The 22,893-nt window shown below is 39.1% G+C and overlaps 1 protein-coding gene across 1 annotated transcript; it reads left to right on the forward strand.

The window, feature by feature from the left end:
* Positions 1–1,022: 1,022 nt before the first annotated feature.
* camk1a (calcium/calmodulin-dependent protein kinase Ia) lies at positions 1,023–22,446 on the forward strand. Its single transcript, XM_028446643.1, has 12 exons — positions 1,023–1,268; positions 2,251–2,369; positions 14,904–15,035; positions 15,936–16,010; positions 17,757–17,895; positions 17,984–18,110; positions 18,345–18,420; positions 18,493–18,605; positions 18,692–18,770; positions 19,946–20,033; positions 20,148–20,319; positions 21,922–22,446. The coding sequence occupies exons 2-12, from the start codon at positions 2,284–2,286 to the stop codon at positions 22,023–22,025; spliced, it is 1,191 nt and encodes a 396-aa protein (XP_028302444.1). The 5' UTR covers positions 1,023–1,268; positions 2,251–2,283; the 3' UTR covers positions 22,026–22,446.
* Positions 22,447–22,893: the final 447 nt, after the last annotated feature.

Genomic DNA, 22,893 nt, shown 5'->3' on the forward strand with positions numbered 1-22,893 from the left:
CCCTTGCTATCATTGCTAGATGTGTCATTTGTGGCAGTGCATGGAGGCTCCTGACTACTGGTCTATTTATATTCTTACCTTCGCCAAGCGCAAAGCACAGAGCGGGAGGTTATGTTTTACCCTGCATTTGTCTGTCTGTCTGTCTATTTCAATTTTATAAAAAAAAAGTAGACAATACCAAAAAATAGGAAAATAGGATCTGCGCTGGGGCATGGGCCTGCTCCTTTAAACGCGGTGGTTTATGGGTAATGTAGCAGTGGTAGGGAAGTGCATTGTGTGTATGTCCCGCCCGGTGTCATGTACTGAGTGCGCATTGTACTGAGATTGTATATGCGCATATATGCGCATGCGGCACGTGCACACTACTGGATAATTTATTTTTTGCTAAAAAAAATAATATTTTTTGTTTTCAAAGTGAACGGACATGTGTTTTAGTAGTTTATTGGATTATGTTAGGGTTAGGGTTAGGGTTAGGTATCGTCAGTACAGAGATAAACTCAGTATGTGACACCGGTGTCACAAATAAAACACGTGTCCGTTCACTTTGAATTATTATTATTATTTCTTTTTTTTTGAGCAAAAATCATTTTGAGGTAGTGAAAATGTATATACAATCTCAGTACGATGAGCACTCAGTCCATGACAGCGGTACTCGTGCTGGACTTGGCGGGGGTCTGCGCTCTTCTAGTCCCGCTGTTTTTAATTTCTCTTCACTTCCCCCCATGACAATTTGAGTACCCTTATGGGTACCCGTACCCCACTTTGGGAAACTTTTGAGTCTTTTATTGGGAGTTAGCTTATACAGGCTGCACATGCTTTCCAGATAAATAAGCTATATGGAATCATTTCATAAAACATTAACATGAACACAATTTTTGTGTCTTTAACATGGACACTTATTAATGTAGCCTAATCAATACACCTGTGGGAGGCCCTTGCTTTGCTGCTATATTCATAGACATATGATGGGATAGTATTTTTGTTGCACTTCCAACAGCTGCTCGTTCTGTAAAAACGTGGGCTTTGGCAGCAGACGCTCCTCCATGCTCGACACCCACTAAAATAAGAGCACTCCAGTTCTCTGTGCTTCCATCCACGATGAGGAGAAGATCACATCACGTTGAATGATTTTTTTTTTATGGTACACTACCTCCATGGACGTCTGAAGTCTTGACGTCAGGAGAAGTCTGAGCAGCGCCCGCGCGCACACGCACACGCACACATCCAAAGGAAAGGAGAGCACACCGCGGCCACAGATCGCTCTTTAGGTAGGTTTCCCCCTGTTTCATGCTTACTTTTGCAGCGATCACTTGCATCGGGTTTGGTCAGTTTGATGTGACATTGATATACGCCTCTTCAACCGCAGCATCCCGGTAGAATGTGATGATGCTGCTGTCTTCATTTGACTGCCGTACCCTTGAGCGCTGCAGTACAGCATGCACATAATGATTATTAATAATGATAACAATAAAAATAATGTTTTTTCCCCCCTCTCTTTTTTACGTGATCGGTGGAGGATGCTTCGATAAAAATCGGTGGAAAAATGTGTTTAATGCATTAAAACTCAGTGCTTGCTTGTCATCGACGCACTGCAGCCCTTAAACCAAGCCTTTTATTGGAATTACATTTTTAATTTCGAGATCTTTTTTGAGTTACCGCAGAATTTGAATGGTTCTTTTTTTTTTTTTTTTTTTTTTTTTTTTTAATAAATAAATAATAATTATTAATATTGTTTATTTTTAATAGCTGAAATCTCCTGGCATCAGGTATATCTGCCTGCATTGACCATGCATTTGATCTTGCGACATCCCTACTGCTCTGTTTGCCCTACTTAAACATCTGTAATTGTCTTGTCATTTATCCTGTTGTGAGTTTGGTTTTGCATGGATCTCTTTCTATTGGAACTTATGCTCAATCCTTTATCTTGTTTTGTCTATCTATCTATCTATCTATCTATCTATCTATCTATCTATCTATCTATCTATCTATCTATCATCTATCTATCTATCTATCTATCTATCTATCTATCTATCTATCTATCTATCTATCTATCTATCTATCATCTATCTATCTATCTATCTATCTATCTATCTATCTGTCAAGATACAATTTACAAATTTTGTTAGTAATTGCTGAAATGTGAGTGCCATATAACGTCTTGTATGTGTTGCACATGTGGTGAATCAGAGTTTACTTTAGCTTATTGTAAGATAGTGTCTTCTTTTACCCCCTACCCCCCACCCCCCATAGCTGTAGTGTGGCGAATCCCATCAGCTTTATAGGATGCCTCTTGGAGAGGATGGCAATGGATGGAAAAAGAAGACATCGGACATCAAAGAAAATTACGACTTCAAAGAAGTGCTGGGAACGTGAGCAACTCTCATCATTTATATTGTGAAATACCAATGAAAAACAACTGAGGCCCCTTTCGTGAAGGATGTAGACTAAACAAAAATATTAACACGTGTTTTTGTTCCCGTATTTCATGAGCTGAGTTTAAAGATGTAAAAAAAAATTAGACGTACGCAAAAGGCTATTCTCTCAAGTATTGTTCGTGGATGTGTCTAAATCTGTGTTAGTGAGTACTTCTCCTTTGTCCAGTAAAACCATCCACCTCACAGGTGTGGCATTTCAAGATGCTGATTAGAGAGTATGATCATTGCACAGGTGTGCCTTAAGCTGGCTACATTAAAGGGGCAGTATTATGAAAAAAAAATCCCTTTATAATGGTTTTGCTATAGTGATATACATTTCTTTAGCCTCATTCAGGGGGCCAAAGCTGAAAAAAGTTGTGTTTCCTCCCTCCCTTTTTATTGCACGTTTTGTAAAATGTCAGCTTCAAATGGGCGAGTTGCATTTTTGTCACACGTGATGTCACATGGCGAAACTCCTCCTCCTGACAATCCTGGCTCCTAATACCCTATAAGAACATGAGCTCCTCCCTATCAAACTACCTCACAGGTAAAACAAACACAGTGGTTTAAAATACAATATACATGATATATGTAAAGCTACACACACGAAAAGTGTTTAACCCCTCCCTGAGGAGCAGTGCACAGCCATGGAGTTGCGCCAGGGAGCAGTTCCACTTTTAGTAGCTGTTATATCGTCTTTGATAAGATCTGATGACTATTCCTGTAGTTAGTAGAGATGAGGAGGAGAATAAAGTGACTTAGCAGCTTAACACTCCAGTGAGTGTTTGAAACAGGTGACTTACTCTGCTGCTGCTGAAGCAGCGCTGAGACGGACTCACAATCACAATAGCTGCTTAAATAGCCATGTTTTTTACTGTAATGTGTAGTTTTTTTTTTTTGGCTAAAAACAATAACAAGAGTGTGTGGATAGCAAAAGAAAATCACTTTGATGTGATCACTGATCTCCCTCGCAAGAGCGAGGCATGAAGTCGGCATCTATAAACACGCCTACTCATCCATATGCATGGAGGCCCCAAAACAGCCTGTTTTTAGAAGCGTCATTAAAGGGACATTTCAGAGGGCTAAAACTTCAGAAAACAGGCGAGCTTGGGAAAATAAACCTCAAATGCTATGTTGTTGGGGTTCTTAGAACAAAAAGAGATGGGTGAAAAGAAGCGTGATACTGAGCCTTTAAAAGGCCACTTTAAAGTATGCAATTTTATCTTCCAGCATAATACCACAGATGTTGCAAATTTTGAGGGCGCGTATTGGCATTCTGACTGCAGGAATGTCCACGAAAGCTGCTGCCTGTAAAGTGAATGTTCATTTCTCTACCATAAGCTGTCTCCAAAGGCATTTCAGTGAATTTGGCAGCACATTACACCGGCATCACACCCACGTATGAAGTGTAAGTTGCCATACCAGCCCAGCACCTCCACATCCGGCATCTTCACCCACAAGAGATCAGCTATTCGGACATCTGCTGCAGCACTTGGTTTCCATAACCAAAGATTTATGTACAAATTTTCCAAAACCGTGTCAGAGGAGCTCCTCTGCAACCTTATCATCCTCATTGGGGTGTCAACCTGACTGCAGTTTGTTGTTGTTAACCGAATTAAGTGGGAAAATACTTACATTTGATGGTGTCTGGCGCTTTGGAGAGGTGTTTTCTGTACAGTTTGCTGATGTCATTGTTGTAAATGGAGTGGTCCATGCTGGCAGTGAGGTTACGGTAAGGGCAGTCTATGTTATGGGCATTTTATTGATGGCATTTTCAATGCACACAAAGATGCTGGGCCAAGATCCTAAAAGTTATTATACCAGCCATTTACGAGCATTTGCTCATGTTGAGAATGTTTTGAATGCTATGGGTCATTCTATAGGATAACCTGTTCTAGTTGCTGCCAATATCCACTAACTGCGCACAGCCATTGAAGAGGAGGAGATCAACATTCCACAGGCCACAATCAATAACCTGATCAACTCTATGTGAAGGAGATGTGTTGCACTGCGTGAGACAGTAGTTAATCCAGATACTGACGAGTTTGGTTTTCTACAATAAAACTGTTCACTTTGGAGTGGTCTGTCATTGAAGCCCCCCTAAGCTTCCACTGTGCAATAATCATGCTGTCTAATCAGCATCTTGATATGCATCACCTGTGAGGTGGATGGATTAACTCGGCAAAGGAGAAATTGACACATTTTTTAACAATGTTTGAGAGAAATATAACTTTTTAATAGAAGAAGTTATAGATCTTTGAGTTCACCTCATGAAAAATTGGAGCAAAAACAAAAGTGTTGCATTTCTGTTTTTGTTCGTTGGATTTTTTCTATCATTGCTATTTTTTGCCATTGGCAGGTTGGCAGAACATTCATCTCCAAAACACTTTGGGACCTCTTAAATATAGGTGATAAGTCATTGTCCATATCCCCTTTATCCCCTAATAACTGTGAGGACTTGCAACAACAGTGGTCAGAATTGAGACACAGCAGGTTCTATTGTGCAAAGTATATTGTTAGAAAAAACCATGCAGTTCCTGGAGATGCTGTTTTAAATTTAACTATGCATGGTTAGCATGGACACTTGTGTCCTTTCTGTGTAGAGTTTGTATGTCCTCCCTGTGCTTTCGTGGGATTTCTCCGGATACTCCGGCTTCCTCCCACAATCCAAAAACATGACTGTCAGGTAGATTGGAATCTCTCGATTGCCTGTAGGTGTGAATGGGCAGGTGAGTGGTTGTCTCTGTGTGTGTGTGTGTTGCCCTGTGATGAGCTGGTGCTCTGTCCAGGGTGTACACTTGCCTAGCTTCTGAATAAAGCAGGAGATTAGCACCAGCAGACCCCTGTGACCCTGAAAAGGAGCAAGCGGGTGAGAAAATGGATCAATGGTTAGCATGTGGCAAAGGAATGGTGACAACAGGATAATGAATTGGTAAATAGTTGTGTTTGTGTTTTTGAGAAAATCCATGTGTTTATTCTATTCCCTTGCCCTTCGCTTATCCAGGTCTGGGTCGCAGGGACAAAATGTTTAATAGGAATGCCTGGCTGATCCTGTATCTACCAACTTCCACCTGCTCATCTGGACAAATCCCAAAGTGTTCCCAGGCTAGCTGAGAAATACAATCTCTTCAGCGTGTCTTAGGTCAGCTCTTTTGTCTCCTCCTAGCTGGACCTACCCAGAACTCCTTTCACGAAAGTGTCCAGGAGGCATTCTTGCTATATGGCCAAACCACATAAAATGGCTCCTCCTTTATGTGGAAAAGCATGCGGCTGTGTTCTTCCTTGCCCTATCTCTAAGGCTGAGCCTGGCCAGCGGAGAAAAGTAATTTCAGCCGCTTGTGTTTTTCCTTCTAGCTAAGCGCTCTCTTTACCACAACCGGATTAATCTCACCGGTTGATCTGCAGCTCCATCCTACCCTCACTTCCCAAGATACTTGGCAAGAACTCTTCCCTGACCTGAGGCTGTCAATCTTTTCCAACTGAGAACCATGGCCTCAGACTTGGAGGTGTTGATCCTCATTCCAGCCGCTTCACACTTGGTTGTGAACCATTCCAGTGAGGGTGGGAGTTTGATTTTTGACTGGGCCAAGCTGAACAATATTGTCCCCAAACAGCAGAGACAAGATCTTCTGATCCTTGAACTTGACCCCCTGCCGGCAGCAACGAGATATTCAGTCAGTAAAAGTTATGAACAGAACTGGTGACAAAGAGCAGCCCTGGTGCAGGTCCGAAGTACAGCCGGCTACACACATTTTAAAAACATGTAAATAGTATTAAGTTTAAAATTTCAACAAGAAAGTCCAGTGTTCTACTTCTAGGGCTGTGACTCAATGTACACACACACACACACACACACACACACACATTCTTAACGTTGTCCTTTCATATGGATCATAATAGCTTCATGCAGTTGCAGATGATATTTCCGCTGCTTATCCATGATGCAAATGTTCCATTACGTCACATCCCAATGGTACTAATTTGAACTAAAACCTAGTCAGGGAATTAAAAGTCACAATAAAGCAGTCAGTGTCATGTACTTCAGCTCTGTGACCAAGTGTCGTGGTGCTTTATCTCTGTGAGAGAGTGAGGGTTAATTTTTGTTGAGGAGGTGTCTTTCATAAAATGGTCATTTATTGTAGGCTTTATATCTTATTGTGCGCTGAATTAGCTACGCTTTTAACTGCCCCTCAATGACCGAGATAATACTGTATTTTGTTGTATTTACTCATGATACAATTGTAAAAACAATTGAAAGTGTGTCTCTATTTACATTACAAACTGCTAAAAATATGGCCCACTGAGATTGGGATCTGTAACTGTTATCTGCTGCTGCTCACTGGGGGGAAGAAATGGAGCCCAGATGGTTAGGAGGGCATATCTCCAACCTCTAAACTAAACACATGTCCACCTGTGGTGAAACCAGGGAGCCATATTAACTTTTTTCTCTTGATGTTGAGTCACACCTGCTTCCCACATATACCAGGGATTATTGGCAGCATACATCCGAACAAGTGAACTCATACTAGATATGTTAATCTGTTTTTATATGGGAGCCAGAACAGAGTGGGTGTCCATGTCTGTCTGTGGTCAAAGCACTGAGAGTTCCATACTGGATATTTATGCATGCCAATAAATTCTGCAATGAAGGCTTTAAGGCTTGAGAGGGTCTTCAATTTAAAATAATTTGTTAGACATTATATAACAGAGTTGCATTGATCTTTTATACTCCTGCACATCAGGGAAAATTTAAGATAAAATTGTCATTTCACTGATGTTGCTGTAACTGGACCTAACAGAGGCCAGAAATAATGTTTTGACGGAAAGCTCCTTAAAAATAATATAGAGGAGCTATATCCAGGAGAACGTTAATTGATTCGAGTTGAAATGCTGTACTCAAATGTGGTTACTTCACAGTTCAAACTCTGTTTGAAGTAGGAAAAATCTTCCCCATGGTTTATAATGCATTACAGAGATTAGAGAGGATTAAATCATGTCACAAAGTGGTAAAGGAACACATCAATAAAATAAATTGACATCAAGAAATAACAACAAAACAGTATCTCGCATCTTCAAAATCCTGTGTTTATGTGAACATAATGTTATATAAAGAAGAGTTTTTTTAGATATTGTATGTGAAGTTAACTTTAAAGCAATCACTTCTTCCCCACTCCTTCCATTTCCTACCCTGACTCCCTCTTCCCTGTTCCCTTTCCCTCACCTAGGTGTAACACTGCCCTATCTTTTTATATCCGCCCTATAAAGTTCTTCTTACCCTTCCTTAGGGAGGGCTGGTGAGGTTTTTTTTTTTTTTTTTTTTTTTCAGAATTGTCTTGTAGTTGGTGAAGTTATCTTAGCAGGTATTTAAAAGTTAAAGTTAACCACAGGTGCAAGGAAAGTTGATGGTCTGTACCTGTTGTAGGAGTTAAAGTAGGAAGGTGGCAGAGTTATTGCACAATCTGATTTATTTTTAAGTTGACAAATTGTTATATCTTGATTTTATTTGGTGTCAGTGTAATTTATCATTAAAAACCTAATAAAATAACAACTTTTTATTTCAATATTTTTTTAAAGCTATAGGGAGCCATTGCAAAAGAGTCAAAGAGCCACATTAGGCTCCAGAGCCGCAGGTTGCAAACCCCTGCATTAGAGCATGGCTGGACAGATGGACTGTGCTGCCATTTTCACCTTTCACTTGCTTTTAAGCCTCATAAACAAATTGTATGTGGCTAAAATAGGAAGGCTTTTATGGCACTTTTGGTATGGGCACAATAAGATTAAAGTGAGTGCTTCATTTCTAGCAAGATCGATGTATATGATAAATCCTTCTCTATATTTGCAACAGTCCAAACAAGCCGACAGCTGCAATTTAGTGTCATGTTTCTTCATAATGGATAATGCAATAAATCTACCAACCACTAAAAGCATAAGATATTCAAAAAACCACTTTAGAGTAACACATTTTGTTTTGTTAGAGGGGCCTGACTTCAATCCTGCATGGCCACAATCCAGCATGTGTTTAGATGCAATGGAACATTTATTGAGAATGTGTCCCTCGATTCAGCTTCATGCTGAGAAGTCAATAAGACATATGGATGATTGTACAGTACCTATATCAGAACTGTGCATCTGCATTAATTCCACAAATCCTGTGAATATTCCCTGTGATAAACTGTTAAGCCAAGCCTTGAAGATGGACAGCAATGGTAGTGAACACACTGAGACAGTGATATGACTATGAGAATGTGTGAATCAATATTTGCCAATTGACAGCTGTGATTACCGTTCTTCCACAAACTTGTCTGCGCGCGTGTGTGTGTGCGTGTGTGTGTGCTCTCAGTTGACAGATACCATGCTGTGCCGTGGCGATGCCTTTGAAGCTGTTATAATCACTTTCTTTTCGCTGATATCCATCTAATGTGTTCTCCGTCCTGTTTTGACCATTCTCTCATAAGGTCTTACTTTTTTAAACAGCTGTTTAAAATGCAAAGCACAATTTAATCTTCATGACATTTATTAATACCTCCAACCCCAGATCAAAATACAGTAATTATTACCCAGGCCAACGTTTAATGAGCTGAGTCACATTGTCCCAAGCCGTGAATTGCTTTGCTTTTAGCACAGTTTCCTTTCAAAGAGTAAAAAAAAAAGAAAATTATGATTAAATTTGTTCATTAAATTGATTATAGGTGTGACATTGTCATATTGTGCTTTGATTTTTTATTAAACTGAGTTATTTGGACTATATTATTTTTTTGTGTAATATGAATACCATGCACTTTCTTTAAATGCTCAGAAACACATAAAAAAATAATAATAATCCATTTGACAGTCCTGTGTAGATGTGTTGATTATGGCCTCTCATTAGTTCATGGTGCCAGTCACTGTATTTTTCGCTCTTCCCCTAAGCTCCACTAACTAACCCGCTGAGAGGCCACCCCTAACTCCAAAGAGAATAGAGCTACTGGATGGTTAATTACAGTGTGTCTCATGGCAACAGTAGCTATCTGTGTGCATGTGCATGTGTGTGTGTGTGTGTGTGTGTGTGTGTGTGTGTGTGTGTGTGTGTGTGTGTGTGTGTGTGTGTGTGTGTGTGTGCGTGGCATTCATGCTATTAGATTTATGAAACTCAGTGTGTGTGAGTATGTTGAAATGTCATATTTGATAATTCGCCTGTTTTTGTAAAGAATATAAAGCAGACTATATAGAATAAATCTCTGCTTTTTATTGATAAAATGATTTAAAAAAATTGATGAATGTGTTTTATCACATTGCCCTTCACTCACAGTACACATAGTGAATATACAGTATTTAGGATTCACATGCATTAATTTATTTGTCTCAAAGCTAGTATATATATAGATATATCACCTATCTCCTGATCAGATCTTTTTTTGGGGGTATTGAGAGAACCAAAATGAGAAGGAAAAAAAAAGAATGACTAGCGAGGCTGGAACGTAACATCCTGTTTTATTTTTGAACCTCTGAAACTGTTAAGTATAAAAGTATATTATGTTAAGGATATACTAGGAGGGTAAACTCAGAAAAAGTGTCAGGCTCTAGGGTTGTCTGTTTAAACCAGATAGGGGAAAATGGCGAACCAGGGGCCCCATGCAGCCCTTGGTCTACTTTTATGCGGGCCCCAAAGTAATGACAGAAAAATAGACAAAACAAAAGAAGGAAAACATTAAAAAAACACATAGAATTACAACATTGCAGGAAAATACAGTAAAAGACAAGAAAAATTCAGAAAATACTGCAAAAATTACTCCAAAAGTGAACAAAACAACAACAGTAATACACAAAATTGCTATGACAACAAAAGTAGACAACATGACTCAAAAAAATAGACAAAGCTACAGAAAATGACAACAAAAGTACACAAAAAGACAAGGAAAACACAAAAAACTACTAACAAAGAAGCAAAACAGAAATACACAAAAATTACTCCAAAAAAACAACATTATTCCAAAAAATATATTTTTACAGGAAAAATAAACAAAAGGACAACAGAAATGCCCAAAACGCAATTTTAACAGGCGAAACAACAACAAAGATACACAGAATGACAGAAAAACACACAAAATTACTGGGAAATTACCAGCACAGGGAGGCCCTAGCCAGGGTCCTCCCTGTGCTGGTCCCTCGTCTGGATAAAAGCAGATCGTGTCAAGAAGGGTATATCACATAAAAACCTGTGCCTAATCAAACATGCAAATAGGGATTCTCTGTGGCGACCCCGGAAGGGAGAAGCCGAGAGAAAATTTCCTGTCTGTATCGTCCCACCGTGTCTATGTGAAGTGCTTGGTCACTGTGTGTTTGTTGGGTCCTTGTTTCCCTGCATGAGCGGCTGGTGCAGTATCCTCCTTCCAGATGATTTAAGTCAGGCTTTGTTTCTTTGGTTTATCTTCATTTTGTACTTTTTAGTAAATGTAATATAGACTGGTTTTATCCAACCTGCAGCCTCCTTCCCACTGTGCATTTGGGTCCTCCACCGCAACCACACCACCCCGTGACAGAAAGAGGAGTAGTGTGATAGCTCAAACATTCTTGTTTTAGATTACGTAGTATTGATCTGAGGTAAACATAGTCTGCTGCAGGCTAACCACACCCACTACTGGGTACATCTGGAGAGGATGCTAATCTGTCACAGGGACAAAACATTGATTTAAACACCATTTCACATCTATCGACAATTTGGAGACCTTAAATAAAATGACATGCTTGAGATTTTTTCTTTTTTTTTTTTTACATGTGGGTCAAAACGAGAGACTCTATCTTTATCTATCTGGGCTAGAACCTATAGAATCTTTGCTCAGTAAACCAATAATGCTCAAATATAGGTATTAATATATTCAGTGTTTGGAATAACAGCGTTTAAAATAATGGCGTTTCTTTTTCAGTAACGGGGTAATCTAATTAATTAATTTTTACGCCGTTTACAAACACTACTTTAAATTAATTGTGGTCAAAGGCAAGAACGTGCATGTGAAGTGTACAGAAGACTTTGTCGACATCCGTTGTAAGCAACTCGAATCCCATTCCTTGGTAATTAGTTACTTTTATTATAGAGTAATTCAATTCCTAACTCAGTTACTTTTTGGATCAAGTAGTGAGTAACTATAACTAATTACTTTTTTAACGTAACATTCCCAACACTGAATATATTTGTATGGTTATATGTTCACACTGCAAGTCATTTCCAATTTGTATACATCTATACAATTCAGATTTTTTCAAATCTGATCCAGGCCTCTTTTTTATCTGTGGATATCAATCTGACATATATCTGACACGACTACAGTCTGGACACTCAGGTTTCAGTCACCCAACATACACCTCATCAAAAGATGACAAACGTCACAACAAACGTCACAACAAAACAAACAGCTGCAAAAAACAATGGAGCAGTGGTGAAAAAAAGACACTTTAGGACTGTTGCATATACTGTATGGGGGACTGGTCAGTTCAAGCCAAAATAGAGGGGTCATACCACAGTTGGGCAGTACGGAGGCCATATTTACCTCTGCAAACACAGTGCGTTACATGACGTTGTGTTTTGCACGCAGTGTGAACTTAAAGGGGAATAAATCTCCGATCGGTAGGACCAATCTTGTCTCGATGACAGTTTGGAAATCTTGAGCATTGACGAGTCCCAATTGTGCTTTAAGGGACCACACTGTTTGACACGTGAAAAAGATCTGTGGTTGCTGACTGTGTTCATGCATTTTGGCCTCATGGTCTCCTAAGATACAGCTACACTACATTTACCCTATCTATTATTGAGCGGAATAAAAATAGTTTCCTTTTTCCAAAGTGACTGCCATCCCAGAAACACATCTTTGTGACTGCTGTTTCACCCTCTGAGCTTTCCTGCAGCCCCCAACAGCTCCTGGTAATGTCACTTCTTTAAATTATTCATCTAAACCAGGGGGTAGTCAAGTACAAATCTTGAAGGCCCTCAAAGACATTTTTTAACAAGTCAAATGCCCATTTGTAGAATCTAGTCAATATCATATAACAGTAATAAAATGCCATTGACATTTTGACATAAATTCAAATAAACACTGAAAACAAAATAAATATAAAATCGCTGCACAGAATCCAAACCAACTGTATTAAGAGAAGGTTTAATTAATTAATTTAATTTTAGAATTCCTCATATAGGGCCACAAGAAAGGAGAATAAATGCATTGCTGTAATGAAAACATAAAAGTAACCTGCTAAAATAAAAAAAAAAAAATTGTTTTTAAGTTTAAAGGTTCCATGTTATGCTATTTTTCACCCATCTCCACTTGTTCTAAGAACCACAAAAACATAGTATTTGAGCTTTATTTTCCCAAAGATGTGGAATTTTAGCCTCTGAAAAGTCACTTTCTGAGCAACTCTACACAAATTGCCTGATTTGTGGCCTACTTATGCATATTCATGAGTGGGCGTGTCTATAGACGAGACACTGACTTCCTCCTCCCCGCACGATGACGTAGGGCCAGAGGACGACCCGCCCTCCTCCCACCCACTCCGTAGCTGAGCTCATGCTGCTTTATAAACACCAGACAGAGTGTGTGGGCGGGGCATTCGCCGGTACATACATAGACTGTAGAAAATACATACATAGCACTGCACGAAGGACGCTGAAATGCTCACCTTCGTGGGCGTGTCTGTTTACATGTCAATCACGGCAGAGAGCTTCCTGGAGGCGTGGCTTCTCTAGCTCAGTCAAATTTGTCATCAAAGTGGGAACGCGTCATCAAATTGGAGCGAGGTGTTTGGGCTCACCCTGCAGTAAGAAAGGAGCAAATCACCCTCTAACTAACGATTGAGGAAATCAATGAAAAAAAACACTTTGGGCATGTGTATGAAGCCCATATAGCACTTTTATGATGACACAGAAAAGTTCATTTTGCAAAACATGGGCCCTTTAAGAAAAAAGTCACCCACTCCATAGAATCTTTTGGTAAACAAATTGATCAACATTTTAATTAACTATTTACACTGTGTTAAACACTGATGTTTCATGAACGAAATGGCATTTTGTATCTGTTGCCAATACTTTGGCTCACATGGTGTGACAGCCTGACAAAGACCCTGATCCACGTGCTCATTTGTGAGTCAACTGCAGCTTGCAACGTGTTCTGCATCCAATCTGGGCTCCGACTGGAGGAAAAGTATTAATTAACTCTTTAAAGATGAAACCTCAAATGCAAGTTTTTGGCTTTTTCCCTTTGTGGGGTTGGCACAGCGGATCACCTTGACTGGTGCATTGCCGAAAGTTTACCGGCACTCGGAATGGTAGTGAAAACTGGCTAGGACATTAAGGACTTTACCTAAGGGTCGATACGAAAGTAGAAACTAAGGTGGCATTCTCTCAGTAGCATGCATTTTTCGTCTGTTGGTATGGGCTCCTGTCTGTCTTGTCAGTATGTGTGAGTGAGATATTTCAGTAGCTCCTCCCATTCCCACACAGTGAAATCTTATCCTCCCAGATTTTCTCCCTCTCTTATAGGAGTGCTTGGTCATAGAGCTTTAATCGGTCCAAAAATACGGTCCACTGGCTCCCCATTCAATTCCACATCCACTTCAAGATCCTTCTGTTAACTTTTAAGGCCATTCACCACATTGCCCCCCCTTACATGACTGATCTCATCCACGTCCACGCACCATCTCGCTCCCTCAGATCCTCTTCCTCCATTCATCTGTCCACTCCCCCAGTCCGTCTCACCACCATGGGGAGCAGAGCTTTCAGCCGCTCTGCTCCCCGGCTCTGGAACTCACTATCTCTGGATCTTAGGAACATGGACTCATTCTCACAATTCAAAGCAGGACTAAACACCAACTTATTCACAACCTGACCACCCCTGCCCTGTCTCTGTGTTGTAGCTTCACTTTTACTGTTGTTTTTACACTGTTTTAGCTTAATATTTTATTGGGGTTTTAAAATAAAACATATTATTATTATTATTATTATTAATAATAATAATAATAAGACCGGATCCCTACAGAACCCCTCCTACCCTAATGAAGCCTATGTCTTGAATTTATTACAACCGGGGAAAAATAATGACTTTGGTAATATAATAATGGCAGTAGTTATCCGTATGGTTACCTTATCAATATACCGACAGTTTAGGTCATCTAAGACGCTTCGTAATTCGGTAACTGTACAAATAGCACCAGGGGTTGTCCGTACGGCAACCGTACAAATAGGCACTTTCTATAATATTATTGTACTATTTTCCAGGGTGTATGCTTTAGAGAGTCCCTGCGCCGGTTTCAGGGTATTTGGCTGAAGAAAACAATGTATAAATAGGGCTACATCACTGAAAAGCTACTACTGGTGTCCTGGATTGTAAGATTTGATGTTGCAAAATGTGGTCTTGCTAAAGATGTATAGCAAGGAATGTACCCCAGTGCTGTTTAATCTTAACATTTCTCTCCAGCCTCCCACACATTTTTCATGTAATGTTTGATGGGTCTTGTCTGTCTCAGGGGTGCCTTCTCTGAGGTGGTCTTAGCAGAGGAGAAGAGGACCCAGAGGCTGGTGGCCATCAAGTGTATCCCTAAGAAAGCGCTGGAGGGCAAAGAAAACAACATTGAAAATGAGATTGCGGTATTACACAGGTGAGGCCACTAAAGTCAGTCCTAAATTGATGCATCGGCTATCACTAAGAGCAGGAATGAGAAATTAGGCCATTCGGAATGTGTGCCTTTTAGCACAGGCATGCCTTTTATTAACGATGCAAGCTGCAGGTTGGTAAATAAATGCAAGGGGGTCAATTGAATTGGTGACTAAATGCATGGTGTCAGTAAAAACAGAAGCATTGTGCACAGGAAATGTCAGGAATAAAATAGAGAGACCTATTTTTAGTGTCCCTGTTGCCAGGGCAACAGCACATGGAGGCAGTAATGGTGTGGAGTTCCCCGCAGCAATGTAGTGAAGAAAGAGAAAGAGACATAGAGACTAGAAGAAGTGGAGAGAAGGGGACAGGAACAGAGGGAACGATATGGGGGGGAACGGGAAGAGTCGACAGAATGTCTCACAGAAAAGAGATGTGATGGTGAGGAATGTGAAGAAAGTTTGACAAATAGGAGAGCAGAAGAAGACGAAAGGGTGCTTTCATTCTGGAGAAAAAAAAGGCTCATTAGTCTTTCTCAGCTGCTGTTTAGTTAGTGATGGTTCATCTGCTCTCAGCGCCAAATACAAGAAAGAGGCTCAAACATCTGCTGATTCCTAACTATAAACCATCCAAATCATTTGTTTTTTCGTTAAAGCATTTGTTGCCAATGCTGACATCCATAATGAGACAGATTCTGTTCACAGCTCTGCTGATCCGTGATGTTTTATCATTCAGGGAATTTTCGTGAGCAAAGATACACTTGTTATCAGTATTTAGGAACTTAAAAAACAAACAAAACATAAAAACTTAAACTTAAAAACTTAAATGTAGTAAGAACGTCATCTCGTGCTCAGATAGTAACTTAAAATGTGGCTGATGATCTCTTCTGATTTATCCCTCACAGAATCAAGCATCCTAACATTGTTACCCTGGAGGACATCTTTGAAAGTACATCCCACCTATATCTAGTCATGCAACTGTAAGTTCTCCTTTGTTTTTGCTCTAATATAAGGACTGATTATATAAGTGATGATGTCTTACACATTTCTTGGCTGTAGACATTTGATACAACTCTCTCAGGGATAAATCGGTAACAAATATTGCAACAGGAATGTCAATCTTTGTTCATTGTAAGCTTCTCAAGTTGCTTTTCAATGTAAACATGATGGCTGTCAGCCAGGGTTGGGGGCAATTATAATTGTAATTGCGTAATTGATAATTAATTACAATTATGACAAAATTATAATTGGAATTGGAATTGAACACATCTGTTGATGTTGTAATCATAATTCAATGTAGTTGAGTTCAGATCATTGACTTTGTAATTGTAATTGACATGGAAATTCTATAAATTTACAATTTAATTTCACGCAAACCAGTGCAACCATGTTACAGTTCTATGGCTTACATAGATGCAGTTAACAAATATTAAAATATGTTTCATGTCTGCTTTTCCTACTACCTGTCACTTCTCTTTAGGATCATTTTTACAGAAAAGAAGCTCAGACACCCTCAATAAAAATATGAATACCAATATTTTCATTGATTAGGATGCCAAACAAGGTAACCAAGACATGAGAAACAAATATGGTGATAGATAATATTGTTTGTGTATTTTACAGCTGATTTGGGACATGGGTCAAACTGACCCGTTATCAAAGAAGATGCTAACAGAAAGCTAACAAGAGGAAGGTTACGTTTTATGGGCTTATTTATTAAAGGCTCAGTAATTGTGGTTAATTGCAATTTAACGTTTGTAATTGAGAATGTAATTGAGAATGTAATTGAGGATGTAATTGAGAATGTATTTGTAATTCAATTTCAGGGGGAAATAATAATTGTAATTTTAATTGTAATTGAAAAACATGCTGGTCAACGTGATCATTTTTGCATTGTAATTGAACATGGATAATAGAAGACTTACTTGTAATTGAAAAATGTAATTGACCCCAACCCTGTTGTCAGCTATACAATCATTTAGATTATGGGTGGCCTTTTTTCCCTACCTAAAGTAGTTTAATATCTTAAAACTGTCATTTTACATTTTCAAACATATTTTCTGCACTCTTGAAACATGCATCCATCCATCTGACCTGTTTATTCTGATTAATGCACAGCTACACACAGACAATAGCATTGCCTTGAATAATGGCTCAGCAATTTCTTGCAAGATGACACAATATACTAAGAAAATTATTATTATTTTTTTATAAAGTAAGCTTCATCTGTTAAACCACGTGTCAAACTCAAGGCCAAATCCGGCCCTTTTGAGCATCTACAGTAATTCGGCCCGCAGGAGAAAGTAAAAATACAAAATAATTCAGTTGTAGGTATCTCAGACCCTCCAAACACACATGGATACAAATATACTAATTCCCCACGCTTATATCACAGTTTGGTAGTCAATTTTTAAAAAAATCTCAAATTGACGGAAAATTCTACTAAATTAAATAACAATTCTTCATAATATCAAGGAAAAGTAAGTACATTTAAGTTTAAGGTCACTTAATGCTTGGATAATGTCAGTCCTATATATCGGTAATTTATATGTAATTCATACCTGGAAGTGTAAACTAAGGCACATTAGTGTGGTCTGTATTTGGCCCCTGAACTAAAATGAGTTTGACACCCCTGTTATAAACTGACATGAACTCAGTTGGCCTCTATTGTTATATCTAAAATCACAGTTTACAATCATGGCTTTTTCCATCTTCTTCACTGGCAGCGTTTCGGGAGGTGAACTATTCGACAGGATCGTGGAGAAAGGGTTCTACACAGAGAGAGATGCCAGCCAGCTCATCCATCAAATTTTGGACGCGGTCAAATACCTCCACGATATGGGGATCGTTCACAGAGACTTGAAGGTATGTGAAGACAGGGATGAAAACGCCTCCATCTGGCTGACAGTTTGCCATTTCCCGCTCCGTTTCCATCATTCCTCTTCTCTTACAGCCGGAGAATCTGCTGTATTACAGTATGGATGAGGACTCCAAGATTATGATCAGTGACTTTGGGCTGTCAAAGATTGAGGGAGCAGACAGTGTCATGTCCACAGCCTGTGGAACTCCAGGATATGTGGGTGAGGCATTCAATTTTCCGGGGCCGGGTTATGTGAGCTCCACACTTCAGTGTTTGAGGAAATGCCACGGCTTTAAGAGGCTCTTTCATCAGAGTGAGTCAGTTGTAAGTGTAAAGTGCTCTCCACCAATCCGATGACATGGTACTACTAAAAGGTCAAGATCACTTGAAACCGTCCTTACTGCTGCTCTGTCTCACATAATTTCCACCCTGAGCGCATGTGTTTGTCTCACAGCTCCTGAAGTACTCGCTCAGAAGCCGTACAGCAAAGCGGTGGACTGCTGGTCCATCGGAGTTATTTCCTATATTCTGTGAGTCTCGCTTCTACAGGATATAGCCATTGATTATTTAAGGGTTTGAAATATGTACTATCACACTCTCAGGTTATGTGGATATCCTCCGTTTTATGATGAAAACGATGCCAAGTTATTTGAGCAGATTCTGAAAGCAGAGTATGAATTTGACTCTCCGTACTGGGATGACATCTCAGATTCAGGTGCTACTTCAACAATTACAAAGTTTAGAATGATATAAGTTAAGGTTTTGTGTTTAACAGTGTGTCTATCTCATTTACACTCGCAGCCAAAGACTTCATCTGCCACTTGATGGAAAAAGACCCTTTGAAGAGATACACGTGTGAGCTGGCCCTAGAGCATCCATGGTAACTGTGCTAGTTAATGTGTATCTTTATCACTATATCACAATGCTGACACTACAAAACTTGTTTGGCATAATTTGGTTGAAATATATTTATACTTTTGGTAACATTTTACTTGAAGTTTTATACATACAGGCTGACATTACACTGTCATTATCATAACATGAAGGCTGTCATTAAGTGTCGTTCATTACCCTAACCAGGGTTGGGGTAAACTGTAAGAGCAATTGCTAATTAATTACAATTATGGCATAGTTGTAATTTTAATTGTAATTTGTAAAATCTGTTGCTGTCGTAATCGTAATTAAATTGTAATTGAGTTTAGATAATTGACTTTGTAATTGTAATTGCCATAAAAATTCTCTAAAAATGGTCAATTATACTTGTCATTTAACGCAAAACTAGGGAACGATGTTACAGTTATTTGTACAGTTCTACACATACTGTATGTAGTTAACAATTATTAAAATGTGTTTCAGAGCAAACTTTTAAAAAATATTAAAAGTTATATTTTCATTGATTAGGAAACAAGGTAACCAATAGATAGGAAAGAAATTAGATGATAGACATTTGTTTTTAGTGTACATGACAGCTGATTTAGACCCGCTATCATAAGAGATGCTAACAGAAAGCTAACGCAAAAGTGTTAACTTTTATTAGGTTATTTATTTCAGGCTCAGCAATTGTAATTCAACTTTCGTAATTGAGAATGTAATTGCAATTGACTTTCTGAGGATAAACCAAAAGAATTGTAGTTTAATTTTAATTGTAAAAATATGCATGGGTAATTGAAAACATAATTGTAACTGAAAAAAGCAATTGACCCCAACCCTGCCTCTAACCTATCTAACCCCACTAGATCCCTCCACCTAACCCCAAAAAAATACAAAAATAGCTCCAATGGTGTCATAATTTTGCTAACAACACTTAACGACAGCCTTCGTGACACCTTATTCATGCTAATGACAGATAATGACAGCGTAACGTCAGCATTATGTATAAAACTTCAAGTAAAGTGTTACCATACATTCTTATCAAGACACACTCTTGTGTCCATGTGCAATAGTGTAAATAATTACATAATGGTGCTCCTCAATGAATCAAGAGGTTTAACTCGGGCAAGTCCCAAACGCACCTGCTAAATGTTAGCAAATGATCTGATACTTGTTGACTTACAGGATAAGTGGCGACACAGCTTTGGACAAGAATATCCACGAATCCGTCAGCGCACAAATCAAGAAGAATTTCGCTAAAAGTAAATGGAAGGTCAGTGTTCTGACTGAATCACAGTGAATCCCCATGGCATTTTGTCATGCTCTTATGTGTCAGTTGCAGCGAGGCATGAACTAATTTTCCATCTTTTCCACACCCGTCATACAGCAAGCATTTAATGCCACAGCGGTGGTGCGCCACATGCGGAGGCTGCAGCTGGGTACGAGTCTCGAGGGACCCAGCCAGATTACACCCACCAGCCCCTGCCATGGACTTCTACTCCCAGAGGAAGAGGAGGAGGGGGAGGAGGATGACTTGGGGAACGGGGAGGAGGAGAGCTGTAAGTAAGCACAAAGGTCAAAGATGTCAGCCTTAGGAGATTAACAGTGGATGGTAATGTTATTTACTTAAAATAAATCATCTGGATTTCCCCTCACAGCAAGAATTCCTGTGTAAGTAAGAACCCATGCCTCCATGATCCCTTCGTCAAAAGACATGTACAGTATGTTCAGTCAATGTTCAGACAAACTGCTATCATGTTAAAGGTGCACCCCGCTTTGCACCACCAGCACAGCATAAAGTGGGTACAAAGGATAAGCGACAGCAAGTTGTTACTGACTTTGATATTGATTGATGTCTTTATTTTGAACATGTAAAATGATAAAAGAACAACAGTTTAGAAAAAAAATGAAAAATGATGAATTACAACAGCATAAATAGACCATTGATATGATCCACAAACACAACTTACATGTGCAAAAAGGAGTAAGAAGAAATGTAAACTTATTTAATCTTACCCCTTTAATCACTGTTGATTTTGCTTCCCTGAACACAACTAATAATACAATTAATTACCCATATGATATTAAACAAACAATCTACATATTCACAAATAGTCCATAGCTGATCATCAAAACAGAAAAACCACATGGTGATTAGTGATCGGATTAATTCCTGTACATATACAATATATAATATTGATATAATATTTATTAGAGCGGGGACGAAATGCTTTTATCCCAATTCAATTTTTTTTTTTCTCACAAAACAGAACACAATTACAAATTATTTAATTCCGAATTTAAAAAAAACACGTAACCGTGGCCAGTGATGCTTAAACCAAAAGTTCTTCGGGAGCACGTAATAGTTTTATTAACGTCAGTCATCAGGCTGCGTGCTCTGCTCGTAAGGAGTTAATCATGTTAGAAGATTTAGTAAAGCCTTAGGGTTAGGGTTAACAATTACCTTTATGTGCTCGCTTACGCAATACTAGTATCACGTGCTCGCGTCGCGAGGAACCTTTACGTGAGCACGCAATTTAAAAAAAAAAAACCCTGAGTCCCTTTAGGGGCTCCGTAAAATATTGAGTATAAAATTGCCAAAAAAATAAAAAAGTAAACAAATTTTAAAATTGAAATATATCGTAGATCAATATTGTTTTACATTGTTCGTATTAATAATCTGTGAAGGACCAGAAAAATTAAATACAGTAAAAAAATAAAAGCTAGATCACTACAAAAAAAGGATGTTTTGTGTAACAGATGTTAGAGATATTTTAGTGATAAAAAGCTGAGTTTGAGTTTACTCTGTCAGTTTCAGTGATAAAACCTTCTTCTGACACTATCTGTAGAGCTACTTGTACTTTATCACCCGTTGACCCTAATATCGGTAGCCTGCAGCTACAATAAATGCTTTCACAAATAAAACACAATTTAAAACATTTTTATTAAGATGCATAAAATTTAGTTAGGTGACAATCAAAAACATGTTAAAACAAAAGTTTTACACTATTAAAACGTGCTTCTTTATGAATGTATGTCCCATTTAAAAGCACAGCATCAGAAGAGATCAACAAATGACACAATATTTACAAGAACCAAAGCTGATCCTAATAATAAAGCCCAATACTTTCTTTAACTTACTCCTTGTTTCAAATATCCAGTGTCCCAGTATGAAGACAGTCGTCGAGGGAGCAATGAGGGGAGCACAGACAGAGACAGCTTGAGAAGCTGCACTTACTGCTGCAGGCCGACCAGTCGCATCTGAGCCCAACTTTCTGTTGTCATTGTATCCTTGGAAAGCCCAGAGCCCTGCACCCAGTCTGACCAGGACCGCAGAGCCGATACCAGTGCAAACACATACACAGCCAATAAGTCGAACACTATCTGTCTATATATTGTATTACACAAGTTTATCTCTTCAATTTGGACAAAAGAGAAAAAGTTTGCCAAAACTTTTGGCCCCATAGATGAGACAAGTAGCAGTTTTTTTTTAATCAAAACTAGAATTAAAGCAGAACTAAGTAACTTGTGCTTAGCACTATCTCTAAAGGTCCTTTTTGGTACGTCACTGTCGTAAAAACTCCACACCCCCCGCCACCTGCCCCACCCCACAGCTACATGCGCACCTTTGCTCTCCCAAGACAGTAGCAACCGATCACTGAAAAATCCTAATACAACAGTGACATTAAGGGTGCTTTCACATATAGTCCCATGCAGTGTTTGGAATAACGGCGTTTAAAATAACGGCGTTAGGTAACGGGGTAATCTAACTAATGACTTTTTACGCCGTTACAACGCTGTTAACGTTACTGAACGTTAAATGCGGTTATCCGAAAGCACCCCTGGCTTCATACGCAGCTGTAGTGAGGAGGTGGGTCAAAAACAAGGTGAGCGATTATGATTGGCTAAGGCGGCATCATGTTTCATGGTAGCCAATCAGAGCCAGTGTTTTTACACATGTGCCAACACAAGGAGGTGGATTAAAACAAAGGTGAGCGATTATGATCGGCTAAGGCGGAGTCATGTTTCATGGATGAACTGATATTCTGGCTCAGACTGGGTTCATAAAGGGTGGTTCTGACCCAAAGTGTCTGCATGTTGTCTTCTGTTGAGGAAAACAAGGCGATGAATAT

The sequence above is a fragment of the Gouania willdenowi genome, chromosome 5, assembly GCF_900634775.1.
Source record: "Gouania willdenowi chromosome 5, fGouWil2.1, whole genome shotgun sequence".
Classification (NCBI taxonomy): domain Eukaryota; kingdom Metazoa; phylum Chordata; class Actinopteri; order Blenniiformes; family Gobiesocidae; genus Gouania; species Gouania willdenowi.

Coding starts and splice junctions, on each gene's coding strand:
- camk1a (XM_028446643.1), top strand. CDS start 2,284: ATGCCTCTTGGAGAGGATGGCAATGGATGGAAAAAGAAGACATCGGAC. Junction 17,896..17,983: donor TCGTTCACAGAGACTTGAAG/GTATGTGAAGAC, acceptor CTTCTCTTACAG/CCGGAGAATCTGCTGTATTA. Junction 18,421..18,492: donor GGAGTTATTTCCTATATTCT/GTGAGTCTCGCT, acceptor TCACACTCTCAG/GTTATGTGGATATCCTCCGT.